Raw genomic sequence first — 16,540 nt, 5'->3', positions numbered from 1 at the left:
CTCTCTGATTGGTCGGCCCGGCAGAAGCCCCGCCCCCTCCGCCTCGGCCGCGGCGCAGCGCGGCGGGGGGGTTGTTCTGGACCCTTCCGCGGCGCCGGCCCCGCCCTTCGGCGGCGCGAGCCAACCGGCGCTCGGGCGGGGGCGGGCGCGCGGCTGCCCGTCAGCCAATAGAATCGAAGCGCCTCCCCCTTTCCCCCGGGGGGCGCCTCGCTTTCGCAGCGCGGCGGCCAATCGCCGGCGGGCGCGCGGGGGCGGGGCCGGCCAATGGGGGGGGCGGGCGGGCGGTGCCGCGCGGGGGTTGCTGGGAGGCGCGCGCGGAGCGGGCTGTGACGCAGCTTCCTCCCCGCGGCCCTCCCTCCTCCGGCAGGCGGCGGCGGCGCGGCGAGGCCAGGCCGGGCCCGGCCGCTCCCGGCGGTGAGCGCCGCGTCCCCCCCGGCCCGGGGCGGCCACCGGGGGGCGGGAGGGGCCTCGGGCACGGCCTCGGGCACTGCCGGGGCGGTGCGGGGGGGGTGCGGGGCCGTTGGGCCGCCAGGGGCCGGGGAGGGCCCGGGGGGGGCCTGCGGGGGCCGCGGGGCTGCCGGGGGCGCGGGGCTGCCGGGCTGCGGGCGGCTGTGGTTGGCTGTAATTAACGAGCGGTGGTTAATTAGCTGTGGTTAGTTGCGTGATGGGGGTCGGCGGTGGGATTGGGGTGAGGATGGGGGGGGGGGGGGCGGCGTGCGGGGCTCGCAGCGCCCGGCCCGGTCCTGCCGGGCCCGGAGGGGTCGGGGCTGTGCGGGGCCGGGTCCTGCCGGGCTGCGCGGGGCCGGGGGGGGTCGGGGCTGCGCGGGGCTGCGGCCCCCGAAGGTGGGCGGTGAGCGGAGGGCAGGCGGCAGCGGGGCGCGGGGGAGCCCCAGGCCGGGGGGTGCGTCTCGTGGTGCCTTCCTTACCCGCCGGGAAATCGCGCTTCGTCGGGGTGGTTCCGAGACTGGGAGCCGCTGAACGCCCAACTCCCCGCGTGTTGACAACGCCGCGGGGTTGTGGTGCCCTCTCGGGCGTGCTGCCGTGCGTGGAGCACGCCTGTTAGGGGTGTGCTGCAGAAGCGTTGGGCTTTGGGGGAACTTAAAGTCCTGAAAAAGAGGTAGCGCTAAAAGTGAGCGTGTGGTTACGTGCCGTAGTTACCCCGGCGTGAGTAGGAGCGCTTTATAAATAGGATTGGTGCTCTCCATGCCTTACGCTTTTCTGTGGGGAAACCTGTTAGGTCTGCGCTGTCCCCTCCTAGCTGATCCTGCCAAAGTCCTCTGCTATGTCATAGTGGCGTTATCAGTGACGGAATAATGGTTATCCCCGTACAGGAAGGGACTACAGATTTCTCTCGGCTGCAGTACAGCTGTTGTGATTTGATTTCGGCTCTGGTTTTTGATGAAAAAGATCTGGCATTGTGTTTGTACTTGCGGAAAAGATCGGAGTGGAGTAGCGTTACCAAACGTACCCGTAAATAAATGGCAGGTGCTGTGCGGGAAGATGGGGCCTCACCTGAACGGCATAAAACCTTAGAGAAATGTTCAGAAACTTGAGGTAAAGTCTCGGTGCAGCCCAGTGAGCAACAAAAGGGAAGCTGAGGGAAGCTGTGTTCCTGTAGCTTTCGTACAGTGCGTTTCCATTTCGTGTTGTGAGTGGAGGAGCTGGGAGGTAGGACTTACAAGGAAACTCCTTAGGGAAACCTTGGGGTTGTTAGAGAAGCGCCCGCAGCGCAGTGCAGCCCCCGTGCGTGTTTTAGAGAAGCAGTTTGATGGGGTGGGCTCCCAGGCCTGCAGGTGACTGAGCAAAAATGTGTGCGAGTTGCCTGGTGCAGACCAGATAGAGTGGAAATGTGGGAATTGCGGTTCCTGATAGAGGTTCAGGAGGGTTTTGTTGAAAGGACAGAGACCAGGGGAGCATAGCTTTATGTTATTTCAGGGTGTAAGACGTGCGTGAAGTCTAGCTGTAGTTAAGGATGGAGGGAAGCGTGCTACTGAAATATTAGCGGTTGTGTCTCTCAGGGCTCTGGCTGTTTTAAATGTAATGTGACTGAAGTCATGCCCTCGTGTGTCTAGGGGCTTAAGTATTCCAATTAGTTTGCTTACCTCGGTAGCAAGGAAGATGAAAAAGGAGTTTTCGCGTTAAGCTTTAATTAAAAACTGAATTCTTCTTTCTAGGTTTAGATAAAGAAAACTCTGATATATACTGAAGATGTTCAACAAATCCTTCGGAACTCCGTTTGGAGGCAGCACTGGCTTTGGGACAACTTCAACTTTTGGACAAAGTAAGTCACGCGTCTAAACTCGGAGGCTGGTTTTCCACTGCGAGGTGGTTTTGGCATTAAAGCAGGCTGTACATCACCGCGCCTGCCCTGTTGTTGGGGGGAATAAACAGCACATCAGTTCACAGAATCACAGAGTTGTAGGGGTTGGAAGGGACCTCAAGAGATCATCGGGTCCAACCCCCCAGAGTTCTGTTACTGGCTTTTTTTGCGTTGCTCGCAAACCAAGGTACATCGAGACCTGCTCCCGAGTGCCGTGACAAGCGGTGGAGAGCTTAAGTGAAGAGGACGGTAACAGTGTTTACTGCACGTTCAGAATATGCGTTCATCTAAACTGTCACTGATATTTCAGATGCTGGCTTTGGTACTACGAGCGGAGGAGCGTTTGGCACCTCAGCCTTCGGGTCGAACAACAACACCGGAGGCCTCTTTGGCAGCACACAGACAAAGCCAGGTATTGCAGCGTTGCGGCTGTAGTGCGCAGTCCTCTCCTGAGAGAAGGAAGTTATTTAAAAACAAAGCCAAAGCGTGGCAAGCAGTAACCCCAAGCAGTTAATGACTGCAAATGATTAATAGCTTGTTTCTGTCTTCAGGAGGGTTGTTTGGTTCGACTACGTTCAATCAGCCAGCCACCTCCTCCACAAGTACTGGCTTTGGGTTTGGGACATCAACTGGGACGTCAAACAGCCTGTTTGGCACCACCAGCACCGGTGGAGGGCTCTTCTCGTCCCAAAGCAATGCCTTCGCGCAGAACAAGCCTGCTGGCTTCGGAAGTGAGTAAAGCTGCTGCGTCTCTTAAGTGCTGCTTGCTTAGTTTGGTTGAAAAGTGCAGAACGTTGGGTATACGTGGGGGTCTGATACAAGTGTTAACGTGGGGTTTCAGCGTGTGTTTTTTTGTGTAGTTCCTCTTCCTTTTCTCCCAGAGGGTGTGGTTACATTACTGTGATCCACGGTAGCCAGATGTGAAACTGATTAGCTCAAAATTCACGGCTGAAATGACAGCTACAGATTTTGTAGCCTATTTGGAATGGTGGTCAACTGGCATTTTCCATTCTCAAATGTCCTTTGGCTCTGCTTGATCTTAACTGCCCTACAAAAAGCAGAATAAAAAGCTGTGGTTGATTCTGCTTCTGGCACTACAATGTTCAAAATGCCTCTCAAACTCTACTGTAATTCCCTGGAGTAGAAACAACAATTTGCAGACACTTTTGAGAAGAGAAAAAGAAACTTCACTGATTCCCTTTGTGCACGTTGTTTTCTTAGTGGTGTTGTCAGGAAGAGGATGAAACTGGCTGCTGTGGTTATTCTAGTATTTCCTGGGGTGATGAGCTGGGGGGTAATCTGGGTGATCTGCAGTGAGTTAACAGGCTACAGGTCTCCAGTACTGCTCTAATTTTTTTTCTAGCAGTTTCTTCCATTTCCAAACTGCTTTCTAATTTGAATAGAGTATTTGACTTTCAGTTTTAAAATTAAAGTTTGTTCTTGTACTGATCTTCTTGTTTTTATTTTTATAAAGACTTTGGAACAAGTACCAGCAGTGGCGGTCTCTTTGGAACCACCAACACTACTTCCAATCCTTTTGGGAGTACATCTGGCTCTCTCTTTGGCCCAACTAGTTTCACTGCTGCTCCAACTGGCACAACCATTAAGTTCAATGTAAGTTCTGTTTTTCCTTCTTAATCCAGCCTGTTTACTATAGGAAACGTTACGTTGTGCAGTTCTTTGTGTAGAGCACTGTCTTGGCTGCTGAGCTTTCTTTTTTCTTTTAAAAAATTAAAAAAAAGTTAGTTTATGTGCAGGTATGTGGTATTCTGAAATAGCTTGAAAATATCCCCTGTTGCAGTGTAAACAGTACGTACAATTAACTCCAAAGAGCTAGACTTCTTTTATTCTGAATTTGCCAAGCACTGTGGAGTAATGCCCTATCTAGACTCACTAGATTTACTGCTACATGAAAGTTGAAGAGAGCAACCAGCTATTACATTTGAGCCTTCTCAGGAAGGCAGGAGGTGTCACAGAATTCACGGTGATCACTGCTAAATGTTAACAGCAGTAAGGGCTAAAACATTCCAAATGTGGGCCAAAATAAATGTAATCCCCTTATGTAAGTCAGCACGGCTTTGGAAATGTTAACTGAAAGTTGAAGACTGATTCCTGTGTGCGTTTTCTGGATGAGTTCCCTTTAAGGAAGGGCGGAATAATCCATCCTGAAGGTTCTGTGGCAGTTGAAAATGAAGGGAGGCTTGGAAGAGCAGATGTCGTGGAAATGGGGTAACTGATACCTGTCGAAAGAGGCGTTCTTTTTCCAAATACCTGTTCAGTTTAGAAATGAAGAGGGATGATACTTGCACAAACTGATTTAACAGACAGACTTTGTTCGGCCTCCCCAGTTGAAGGCAGAAATGATTTCACTGCATTGTTTTGAGGGTTACTGGGGTAAATTCCACTATTGATTGCCACCAAGCATGCGTCACCGCTGGGTGAGGCCCCAGCTGTAAGATAATGCTGATGTACTGCTTCGGTTCCTGTACTAAGTGTAGCTTTTTACAGCGTCTGCCCAGAAACTAGTGGTATCAGTGAAAACCTACCTGGATGTGGTATATCTCTGGATATGGATATATTTTTGATATCTTAACCTCCTCTCTTGCAGCCACCAACAGGTACAGATACTATGGTAAAATCTGGAGTTAGCACTAACATTAATACCAAACACCAGTGCATTACTGCTATGAAGGAGTATGAAAGCAAATCTCTTGAGGTCAGTCGATAATATTCAAATGTGTTTATTTTGTCTGTTATTTAGTATTGTTTCTAGCAGAGTTTTTTTGACTATAGTAAGTATTGTGCATGCTCATCAATGAGTACAGCTTTCAATTTCTGTGTCCCTCACAAAAGAGAGGCATCATCAAGGAAAGCACATCATGTTAGTTGGTCTTAAATGCTTAAAATTACAGCTTTTGAAGAGCTGAAATTCCATCTTGCCATGTACTGGGAGGGCAAGAGGTCCTGCTGGGAGCAATCCTATGCTGATGAAACGGCAGAATCCCAGACAAAACTCCGTTGTTTGTTATAAACTAACGTTCCCAAGGATTTAACCACGAAGCTTCTATGTTCAAGTTGACTTATTTAATGCTTCAAAACAGGTCTAATCAAAAGATCTGTAAAAGCCCATAAAAATAAAATTGAAGCCCAAATGTGAACTGCGGTGATAAGTTCAGGTCCTGATTATGCTGCCCTTATTTCTAAAAATGTAGAGGTGTTGCCAGCTGTTCTTGACACATTCACCCTGAAAGCTGTGTAAACATGCTAACAACACTGTTCTCATCTTGTTCTGTATAAAAAGAACATGTAAAGAGAACTGGATTTTCCTTTACTAGGAGCTCCGTTTAGAAGACTACCAGGCAAACAGGAAAGGCCCCTCAAACCCTGTAGGAGCAGGAGCAACTGCAGGATTGTTTGGGTCTTCTACGGCTACGTCAAGTACAGCTACAGGACTCTTTGGCTCTTCTACTACTAATACAGGCTTTTCATACGGACAGAATAAAACTGCTTTTGGAACTAGTAAGTACTGCCTAATCTCTGTCTTTACTGTGACTGAATATGCAAACGTTTTGTTGAGCTGCATAAAATTCGCCCGTGAAAAAAGATGAGGAAGCACTGGAGTGAGCTCAGAATTTGACTAGTTGCATTATCAACGTTCGATAATCAGGTTCTTTTCCATAGAAATATCTACTGATTTGCTCTTCAGGGTTTGTATGCTTTGTCTGTATCCCCAGAGTTTTGCTGGTAAACAGTTTGAGCATCTGTCCTTACAAGAACGTCAGCTAGCTCACGTGGAGAGTAAAACAATTTGAAGTAGAACCACCAGGACAGTGTTTCTGTGCACCGGGGTGTTAGCATCAGGTGGTTAAAGGTGAAGTCAAGATTCTACTTCTGTTAATGAGCAGACACATTCCTTTGAAATTGACCTGTTAATGTATTAGCCTGATTAGACTTTGCCTGGGTCTTTTCTCCACACTACCTCAGGGTTAGGGTCTAGACACGTTTGTTGTACCACCCTGGTTTCACACTGTTTTTACCATTCTTGGATGGAAAATAAAAGCCAGGTGTTGCATATCTGGCAGTTGCAGGTCAGTTGGACTAATCAGCTGGTGAACCTTTTTGAACTTAATGTAAAGCAAATGCTGCTGAAAAGCTTGAATGCAAATTCTATTCTGTGAACTATTCTATTATGTGAACTAATTAGCTTCTTGCCGTAAACTTAAATGTAAGTAGATATTTGCATTTGTGGAATTAAAATGCAAACAGAAGGCCAAAATCCTACAGCTGATAGAATTGCTTCTGTTTCTATCTGCTGCTTTCTGAGGTTAGAACTTTGTCCTTTAGGCTTGCTTGATGCCCTTCAGGGCTGAGCCAAGCTGCTGTCCTTGAGCAGGTTCCACATACAGGAGGCCGTACTAAAATACCCAGACTGCTCACCGTAGCAGTCTTGCTGGACTTCATGTATTTCTCGTGCAGTCAGCTCTGAAGAAAGTTCTGCAGAGATAGCAATGACAGTTGTGGGAGAAGGAACAAAAGCTTTTGTCTGTGTTTATGCTGTGTTTACCACATCACATGTGAACAGACTTTTTTTTCTGTCAGGGGGGGAAATAAAGGGAGAGTGTTTGAGGTTCAGGTGGAAGCTTCTATAGTAAAAGTTGTGTGGGTTACAGAACAGTTTTGGTAAAGCAGGGGACTCTGTCTACCTCCTGCCCAGTCAGCTCTTTTCAGGTGCAAATGGTACAGTTTTCCTTTTAGAATGGATGACGAGCTGACCATATCAAAAATGGCATATTTTTGGTCAGATCTACCTGTCAGGTTAAGTTTTCTGGTAATTGTTGAGTGGTACACTCGCACTGACTTCAGGACAAGGAGAACCTGGTGAAATACCTGATACAAACTATTTCCATCTGAATGCAGATGCTGTGCTGTATTGACACTCTGTTTTGCTGTTCCGTTGAGTTGAGGCGTTTCTTTTTCCTGCTTGAATGCACTGAGCATGGGTTTGGATAAAGTATTGAGGGTTTTTTTTTTTTTTAACCAATTCATTTGGTTTAACAAAGCCAACAGATCTGTGATTTGTTTGTGTTGTAGGTACGACTGGCTTTGGAACAGGAACGACAGGGGGTCTTTTTGGTCAGCAACCTCAAACTACAAGCCTGTTTAACAAACCTTTTGGTCAAGCCACAACAACGCAGAACACCGGCTTTTCCTTTGGGAGTACCAACACACTAGGGCAGCCAAACACAAACACAATGGTAAGATAAACTGTTTGAAACCATAAAGCTTTAACTTGTGGTATATCTCATCCAGCTAGACAGAGGAGGCAGCTATGTAGTTCTTTGGATCTTCTTCAAATTGTAATACAGCTTTGTTAAAAGTAAGCTGCAAAGCTTTGAACGCTGCTGTCTGATCTAGGAACTTCTTGCCAATTAAAATAAGTGGGCAGCAGCATAGCTTTTAACAAGTAACATTTCCCATTCTCTTTAAAGAATCCACTCTCTCACCAACTCAAGTATTTCCAGTCGTTCACACAGATAACAAATAATAATGAATGGAATTATATAAATAAATTCCCACTGAACGTTAATAACGATTCTGTACTTTCTGGTGATCAAAGAGCCGCATTTGTGGGCTCTTGTGGTAGAAAGGCACTACGTAGCTGTAACTTGTTGCATTGTACATCTGGAGCCAAAACCTCTTGCTGTATTCTTTCTGCGTATGTTGTAACTTCTCCCAGAAAACCTGATGGAATGGTTATTTCCCATCTCTATCATTCAAAGTGGGGAGGAGATTCCAATATCCTTTTAAGCTGGGAACATGTAACTAATTTCCTGGAGAATGAATAAAGCTTCTGAAATGTTTTTCAGCTGTCTTCTTCCCCTATCAAAAGGTGAAATATTGTTGTATCACTTTATTAACTGACTTCTTATATTAGTTCTGCCATTATAAGTGCACTGAAGCATTATCTTAACATAATTTAACATAATTCTTTTCTGTAGGGTCTCTTCGGGGCAACCCAGCCCTCGCAGCCTGGAGGCCTCTTTGGAACAGCTGCCAATACAAATGCTGGTACTGGATTTGGAACGGGAACTAGTCTTTTTGGACAAACTAACACAGGATTTGGTGTTGGCGGTTCGGTATGTCCATGCCCTTAAAATAAAATAATTTTTTTTAAAAATTGCTTCTAGAGTCCTGTTACTGAGTGTTGACCTCACTCAAAGTAGTGTTGCCTAAGCTAAGGCACTGAAGATGCAGAAATAGTGTGGATCTTGTAAAGTCAAGGTACAAACATGTATGATAGAACTAGCCATCTCTAATGATGAGAGACAGCAAGAGAGACTGAACACTGCCTGTGTATGCCCTTTGATACAGAATCACAGAATTCTGTGGTATCAATCACAGATCGGTATCACAATATCAAATCACAGAATTCTGTGATTCTGTATTGCTGGGGTGCCTCAGAGTGGCATTGAAAATACAAGCATTTAACTTTAGATGTTGACTTAAAATGAACTTGATTCTAGAAATTCAGTTATTTGGGTTTTAATCTATGCTCTGTGGAGGTGGGTAAAAGAACGAAAAAGTTATTTCCAGAAGGTGCTGTATGCTAGTGCATGTGGCTTGCAACTAACACCACTGTTGGGAGTCTGGGTCATGTGGTCAAAGTTATGCTTGGCTTTAATTCTGCTTTGTTGCCTGAAGTGAAGCTAATACAATTTCTTTTAATTTCAGTCTGTCAGGTTTCCAAATTGTCATTTTCTTCCTTTTCAGACCCTGTTTGGTAGCAAGCCTGCTGGATTTGGAACCACCACGACCAGTGCTCCCTCGTTTGGCACAACCACTGGCGGCGGGCTCTTTGGTAACAAACCAACCCTGACTTTAGGAACCAATACAAACACTTCCAATTTTGGTACATATAAAAAAAAGTGGGATTCAATCACTTAAAAATATACTGCATATACCACATACCTGGCTGCTGAATATCGCATACTAAATGATTATGAATTTAGAATTCTCAGGTAAGCTGTGCTTCTGATGAATTTTGCTGCAGAGGAACATCTTGGATGGTGTTTTATACCTTTCTTCTTGGTGGTATTCCCTGACTTATAAGGCAGATACTTAAGTAAAAGTACCACTACTTCATTTAGCGCTTAAGACGACGTAACCTGTAACTTAAAACTTTTAAAATCAAAGCACTCACACAGCGTAGTGTATTAATAGCCTCTTGAACCTCCGTGGTTGCAAAGGAGTGCTGAAGGAAAATAGGGTGAAAATAGTGATATCTTTAGTTTGATGGCAGATACAACGAAATACACTGGAGCGAGGATAAAATGAAACAGTTTTGGTTTCAGTTTTAGCTGGTTTTGATTCTTCACACTTAAAAACAAAGTCCCAAAAACTGGGTCTTGTGTTAATGTTGGCCTCTGACACAGTTAAATATTTGGTGTTGAATGAGTGGGTGATCAAGTAGGGAAATGTATAGTGATAGTTCAAGTAAATGATAGTCTTTGTTCATTGGATTTCTCTTAACCTCTCTTTTTCCTGAAGCTGAGAGCAACAAAACTGTACTCATAAAACTAAACAGGAATGGTTTTAGGATGTTCAAGATCCTGATGTGCCTCCTTTTTTTTAATCTGAAAAAAAAAAAAGATGTAAAACATGATTGTTTTACATAATCTGCCATGCCAGCCTTCCAGAAAGGGAAGAAATTGTCAAGCTCTTAGACTGACAGGGCAGTGCTTTGGTGGGCATAGTTCATTGTGGTAATCAAGCTTAGGTAAATTATCATCACGTTTTTTGTGGAAGTTGCTTCCAAGTTTCTTGTTCTGCTGCTCCCTAAGGACTAGATAGCCACGTTAGTTAGCGCATTGACACTGTTTATTAGTCCCTGTTTAGCAGATGATATTGATTCTAGTGTTTGTTTTAGTTTCCCTGCATTAGTACAGTTTATAGGAAAAGTGGAGTTTGGTTCTAGGGTGTTTCAGATTTTGGTTCGTGACTGCAGTTTTCTAGTTTAATTCTGTCTTTACACTAACCAATGCTTTAAGGTTTCACAATCTTCAATTTAAAAATTATCCTGTCTAATGGATGCTAGATTTGGATTACAGTTAGAGATGTCTTCAAGTTGTTCACTCTTACAAACCTGAGTTGTTGCTTGCTTTGTCAGTAAGAATCAGAAGTGTGTGTGTGTGGTATAAACAGTATAAAAAGGGGGTTGTTCTTCCAGGCAGTTGAAGAAACTTAATATTACATTCTGTTGCCTGATACAGCATCGTAATGTCCTGTCTGGCTTTATAGAATTTTTAAATCTGTAACAAACTTAATAGCCTAAGAAAGCAAGATGGTAAATTCCTATAGCGATGTTTTCAGTCCTATGTTCGTAACTTAAATATTTTGTTTACCACTTAAGTTGCTTCTTGCTGCATGTTTAACGTGCATGGCTAAAAATGGTGCGTGAATTTTGACCTTAACTATGGTAGGGCTGTCTTTGAGCCGGTGATGCTTATTTATTTAAATGTTTTTAATTTCTTAGCTTTAGATTAATGAGTTACTGTTTCTGTCCTTGAAGGTTTTGGTGCCAACACCGCTGGAAATAGTTTATTTGGAAATAAGCCTGCAACCGGGACTCTGGGAACTGGAATTGGGACAGGGTTTGGAACAGGTAAACAGTTTATCAGCTTAAGCGTAGTCCTCAAGCTTTGATGATAAAACACCATGTGTATTATGTGCTAACCCTAACGTAGTATTGGCCCTAGATGCTTTACCTTGAAGTCATGAATCTGTCCCAAATCGGAACGAAGCAGAGCAGGATAATGCTGTACTCAGTAACCTTTTAGAGATTACAAGCAGCATTGCTTATGGTGGTGGCCAGTGGCTCAGAAAACTGGTGGCACCCTCTGAAGTCTCTGGTGGTCCGACCACCTGAGTCTTGAGTTGACATGGGCATGTCAAATCTTTCTTGCAATTTAACCAATAATTGATTCTTTGTGGGATAAATTGGCTTCTAAATTTGTCACGGTGTTATAGCGAATAACATTCCTCTTCTGCCATAGCTCTTGGGGCAGGACAGACTTCTTTGTTTGGAAATACCCAGCCTAAACTTGGTGGAACACTGGGAACAGGAGCATTTGGAGCACCGGGATTCAATACATCAACTGCTACTCTGGGCTTCGGAGCCCCTCAGCCTGCCGTAGGTAAGTGTGCATTAACCCAGGTTTAGCTGCTGCTTCCTCCCTTCTTTCAAACATTCCTAAATATAGAGATACATCCCCCTGAAATGGTATGGAGTGAGAAAGAATGTTTGAGTAGCTATTTGGGGCCACTTCTGTTCTCGATAGACCATGACATTTTTTTTCCTGGTAATTGTTTGTGTTTGTATATATATAAAAAAAAAAAAGTAATTCAAAGTTACTTAACATTATTAATAGTTGCAACTATTTTAAAGCTTTCTCTTCAGTATTACTAAGATGTTTCCAATCAATCAATTTTGGGGCGGCAACAGTAGGTGCTTTTTATAATGTAATAAAGGGGGGGGGGAAATGTAGCATTAGCTTCTTCAGTGATTCTAGCTAGGAGAGCTAGAGAGACTTAACAAGTAAGTATGACGTACCATCGGTCAAATGACTGCTCTTTATATTCAGTCACTTCCCTGTCATTCTGTAAATTAGAACTGCACCGCTTCCACACTTCCAGCAGTCTTCATCTTGTTTGGCAGACCTGAGCACTTCGTATGAACAGCATACGTAACTGATGCTCCAGCCCCGCTGAGGTGGCAATTTTGGGAAGATGTTTTTTAACTGGGTGGTGTGGAGGGAGGGGGTGGTACACAGCACCATGTGGGAAAGCTGGTTCATGTTTAAGGACTCCTGCAAGCCCAGGAGTGGTCCATCCTAACGAGCAGGAAAACGGCCAAAATGCTTGGAGGCCTGCACAGGTGAACAAGGAGCATGTGGAAGGTGGAAGCAAGGGCAGGTGACCTGCAGGGAATACAGAGACACTGAGTGTCCGGGGATGAAGTTAAGAAAGTTAAAGCCTATACAGAACTTGACCAGTGGTGTCACAGGCTACGAGGAGGGCTTCTGTAAGTGTGTGGGTGGCAAAAGGAAGGCTGGGTAAAATGTGGGCCTGTTGCTGGATGAGATGGGGACCTGGTGACACAAGACAAGGAAGAGGCTCGGGTCCTGAGCGCCCTTTTTGCCACAGTTTTTACCAGTGAGGCCAGTTCTCAGAAACCAGGGTGAAAGGGTGGAGGCAGGTAGATGTACCCTTGGTGGAAGAGGATCAGGTGAGGGAATACTTGAGCAAACTTGGCGTATATAAGCCCATGGGCCAGGAGGGAATGTGTGCAGAAGTGCTGGGAGAGCTGGCAAATGTCATTGCAGGGCCACTCTCAAATGTTGAATAATTATGAAAAATGGTAAAGTGTGGAGGGGGGAAAAAAAAGGTGAGGACTGGCAGAAAGAAAATATCAGTCTTGCCATCAGGAAGGGCAGGAAGGAAGACTCAGGGAACAACAGACCCGTCAGCCTCAGGTCTGTCCCTGGGATCGTGGTGGAGCAGCTAATCCTGGAAACCATTTACAGGCACGTGAGCAACAAGAAAGTCATCAGGAGTAGTCTGTATGGATTCCCCAAGGGGAAATCAGGTTGGACCAACCTTATAAGCTTCCGTAATGAAATGACTGGTCTGGTAGACGAAGGGAGAGCAGTGGATGTTTCGTGTAGGCTATCCTGTACAGTCGGCAGGATAGGAGAGGGGCTGGGGGCTCCTCCGCGGGGTCTCCAGCAGCCGCCGGGACGTGGGGCTGGGCGAGCGGCTCCGCGGGGCCCTGCTGGGGCAGGGGGCGAGCGGCGGCACCCAGGGTGCCCCCAGTCTCAGCCACGTTGGGTTGCTGTGAACACCTGTTAAAGTTACTTGATGTACTACTTGTAACAGGAAAGATTTGACTGAGGAGGGAGCTCAGGAGAAAATACCTGCTCGATATAGCAGGTATAGTGCCTAGCTCAATATTGCAGTCAGGTTTTATGTACTTGTCTTGCTTCCATTGTATTTCTGTATTTTCTAAGCTTGAACCTTCATTGATGTATGTCAGCAGGTGGTCCGAGTATTCACTTCTGTAGGTGTTGCCTTCAGTGGCACAGCTTAGGGAGAGGTCTCACGGGTTAATGTTTGCTCAGTTCGTACAGCTTTCAGTCTGGTAAGAACCAGTTGTCTCACACTCTCCTCTTGAGCTCCTTGCAGACTTTGTCTGACAGTAAGGTGTTGTTTCCGAGAGTGGTTTTGGTCATCTCTGGGAATGACTGAATCTCAGTTTCAGTCTGTTTTTCTTATAATTAAAATTAGGGTGCTTTATGTTGCTTAAATGTTTCGTAGTGTGAACACTTTTTAGTTCCTATTAAAATTCTACAAGTAGATGCTAGGAGATGGACAAGTTTCAGAGGCCGTTTTTTGCAGAGAGCTGTAAGTGCGATCACTGCAGCAGCTTTGACATACTAATGCTTCAGAAATCAGATGTATTAATTAAAGGTTTTGGCAGGCCAGGCTTATTCTACTGTTGGGTAACTCCATGCCCTCAGCTTTTCACAGATAAAAACTTACTGAACAGGCTTCCAAATAGAAATGAGGGAACAGGATGTGACTTCCTCCTTCAGAGTTCTGTAGAAATGGGGACTGAAGAGCAGGGGAAAAAGAAAGCTGAAGTTAATACAGAAATCTGAATTCCTATGAGGAGAGCCTCTGGGGGTTGTCTTTTCTGTCTACCTTGGTTCTATTGATAAATCTGTTGCATGCTAAAAACAGATGTTCTTTTTATAGCGCTGACAGACCCTAATGCATCAGCTGCCCAGCAGGCGGTCCTTCAGCAGCATCTCAATAGCTTGACTTACTCACCCTTCGGAGATTCCCCGCTGTTCAGAAACCCCATGTCAGATCCAAAGAAGAAAGAAGAGGTGAGTGTATTAAACTAATTTTCTGGGAAAGATTTGAAATGACTTCATATACTGTGCTCTCTGTCATGTCTTTGCTTAAGATGAACAGTGAGTAATGTAGTGACCTACCATCCCTGTACTCTGTGGTGCCGGGTTTTTTGTTTGGTTTTTTAATGCTATCCAGGACAAGCTTATGCTGGTGCTTTATTTACTGCTTCTGGTACATCAGAGCCTTGACTTGAGAGTTTGTTATGCTCACTGCTGCTAGTTAAGAATAAAGACGGGTAGCTGTCTATGCTTGGAATATTTTTAGTACTTAGCTTGAGCATGGCTTATGACAGTCTTGAGCTGTTGGTTTGTTTTAAAAACCAACAAAGCACACTTCTCAGACTTAAGTGTTAAGGGATGTTATAAATGGCTGCTGCCCTGACAAGTTCCAGAGGCTGGGGATTCCTCCAGCCCAGCTCTGGAGCCCAGCACAATGCTCCCCTGGACCCAGGGGGCTCCTTCCCAGGCTGGTGGATGTGGCTGCTGCTTTCCCGTTTGCGGGCCCAGCCATTTGGGAAGCTGGGTACGTATCCCAGACACGCACGTGTCCATGTGTGCGTACACACGGTACGCTGAGGCAGCTGGCACAGCCACAGGCCAGGCACTGCCTTCAGCACCCACATGTAACGCTATGAGGACTCGCATAAAATGTGAGCGTCGACAGCCAAGGCGCTTCCTCCTTTGGTGATAAGGGCTGAAGATCTGCAGTGAAAGTGCCCAGGCTCACAGTGATTCGCCTGTACGCTCGGGGATCCCCCGAGCATGCGTTGCCCCTCTGTCTGCCCAGTCCCCCTGCCCAAGCCCTGAGCCCTCCTACCTGCTCTGCAGCTCTCCTGCCTGCTGCCTAGTCCGGCTTGCTGCAAAGAGATGCAGGCACTGTGCTCACTTCATACGCACCCTGTGCTCATGGTTTCCTCGGTATCAGCACCACTCCCCTGCCTGTCTGATATCCTTGCCAGGACAACTGCAATTGCTGGCCCCAAATTCCCTCATGCCTGTCTCCAGTTGTTTCACACACAGGTTAGGGTGAGATAACACAAAGATGGTTAAGAAGGGTTTTAATAAGAAGATGGGGGGATGGAGCTGCAATCAGGCGTGGGGCTTAAGTCAGAAGTGTACTGACTGGTTTACACGCAACCAGCCTGTTTTATACTCATTCTCTCTGTCCCCCTCCGTTGCACCTTCCCCATTCCCTTCCTCTAAGCATTCCTGAAGTTTTAGGTGGTTCCCCAGACCTCCTGGAATATCCCAAATCGTGTTTTCCTCCCTAACTCTTGAAGTCCAGGTTGGCCCTCTCTGAAAGCTGTGCTTGTGGCTTCTTGGTGGCCCATCAATGCGTGACTGGGGAATTTTGGTCTTCAACATTGTTTCCACTACCTGTCATCAGCCAGCTTTTGTGTCTGTCCTGGTTTATTGGTTCCCGATTTACTTATTATGCTCTTTGCTTTTATAAGTCCTTGGCTAGCTAACCTTATGGTACACGGTATGGAAACTCTGATGCTACTTCCTTGTGTTTCAGAGGCTGAAACCGACAAACCCAGCAGCTCAGAAGGCCTTAACGACACCCACCCACTACAAATTGACTCCGCGTCCAGCGACCAGAGTGCGACCAAAAGCTTTGCAGTCAGCTGGCTCTGCTAAATCCCAGCTCTTCGATGGTCTTGATGATGATGAGCCATCCCTATCCAATGGCGCGTTCATGCCCAAGTGAGTGCTTATTTTGTGTATGTTAGAGGGAGCAAGCGGTACAAGAATAACCGTAGTATCACTCCAGTTCTTCTGATCAGGTTAAGTCCTTTGTAGTGTTGTAAATCCCATCACTTGTGACCTGGCTCAAATTCAAATAGCAATAACAGAACTCGTGTATAATTTGGAGAGAAATATTTTCTGTGGAGGAGATGACAATCATCAGCTTAAACTGCTAGCTGCAAATAAGCTGTAAAATGTGGTGATGAGTGGAATGAAGAGTCTATGAAATCAGAAGTTGTTATAACAAAAGTTTGTATAGCGTGCAGCTTCCTGCATCTGAAATAGAAGAGTCGTTAGGCTTGTTAATGCCACTAGTTTGAAGGAAGATTTATGATAATTTCACAGCCTAATGCTGGTTCTCTTTCAGATTCATAGCTGTTTCTGTGAGAAGTGAATAGCAGTGCTGTGGATCTATTGTCATGAAGCTTTTGGTTTCGGTCTTTAAGAATACCAGCGGCAATCAAATTGAAAAGGGCTTTAGAAAGCTTTTGTTTTT

At 45.9% G+C, this 16,540-nt stretch overlaps 1 protein-coding gene across 5 annotated transcripts in view; it reads left to right on the top strand.

The window, feature by feature from the left end:
• The first annotated feature begins 293 nt into the window (after positions 1–293).
• NUP98 (nucleoporin 98 and 96 precursor) overlaps positions 294–16,540 on the top strand; it is a 37,475-nt gene continuing 21,228 nt past the window's right edge. For 3 of the 5 annotated variants that reach the window (XM_035569510.2, XM_035569511.2, XM_035569513.2), the window contains exons 1-14: positions 301–414; positions 2,175–2,281; positions 2,631–2,732; positions 2,872–3,051; positions 3,795–3,934; positions 4,929–5,036; positions 5,656–5,839; positions 7,412–7,575; positions 8,320–8,457; positions 9,092–9,230; positions 10,890–10,982; positions 11,374–11,514; positions 14,135–14,268; positions 15,815–16,002. In XM_035569510.2, coding sequence (XP_035425403.1) covers positions 2,209–2,281; positions 2,631–2,732; positions 2,872–3,051; positions 3,795–3,934; positions 4,929–5,036; positions 5,656–5,839; positions 7,412–7,575; positions 8,320–8,457; positions 9,092–9,230; positions 10,890–10,982; positions 11,374–11,514; positions 14,135–14,268; positions 15,815–16,002 — 1,784 coding nt within the window. In that variant the 5' untranslated portion in view covers positions 301–414; positions 2,175–2,208. Of the gene's footprint in view, positions 415–2,174; positions 2,282–2,630; positions 2,733–2,871; positions 3,052–3,794; positions 3,935–4,928; positions 5,037–5,655; positions 5,840–7,411; positions 7,576–8,319; positions 8,458–9,091; positions 9,231–10,889; positions 10,983–11,373; positions 11,515–14,134; positions 14,269–15,814; positions 16,003–16,540 lie in introns of all 5 variants that reach the window. The other 2 variants (XM_035569514.2, XM_035569515.2) reach the window with 2 other exon arrangements.

This window comes from Cygnus atratus, chromosome 1 (assembly GCF_013377495.2).
Source record: "Cygnus atratus isolate AKBS03 ecotype Queensland, Australia chromosome 1, CAtr_DNAZoo_HiC_assembly, whole genome shotgun sequence".
Taxonomy (NCBI): domain Eukaryota; kingdom Metazoa; phylum Chordata; class Aves; order Anseriformes; family Anatidae; genus Cygnus; species Cygnus atratus.
This window is presented reverse-complemented; position numbering and strand designations above follow the sequence as displayed.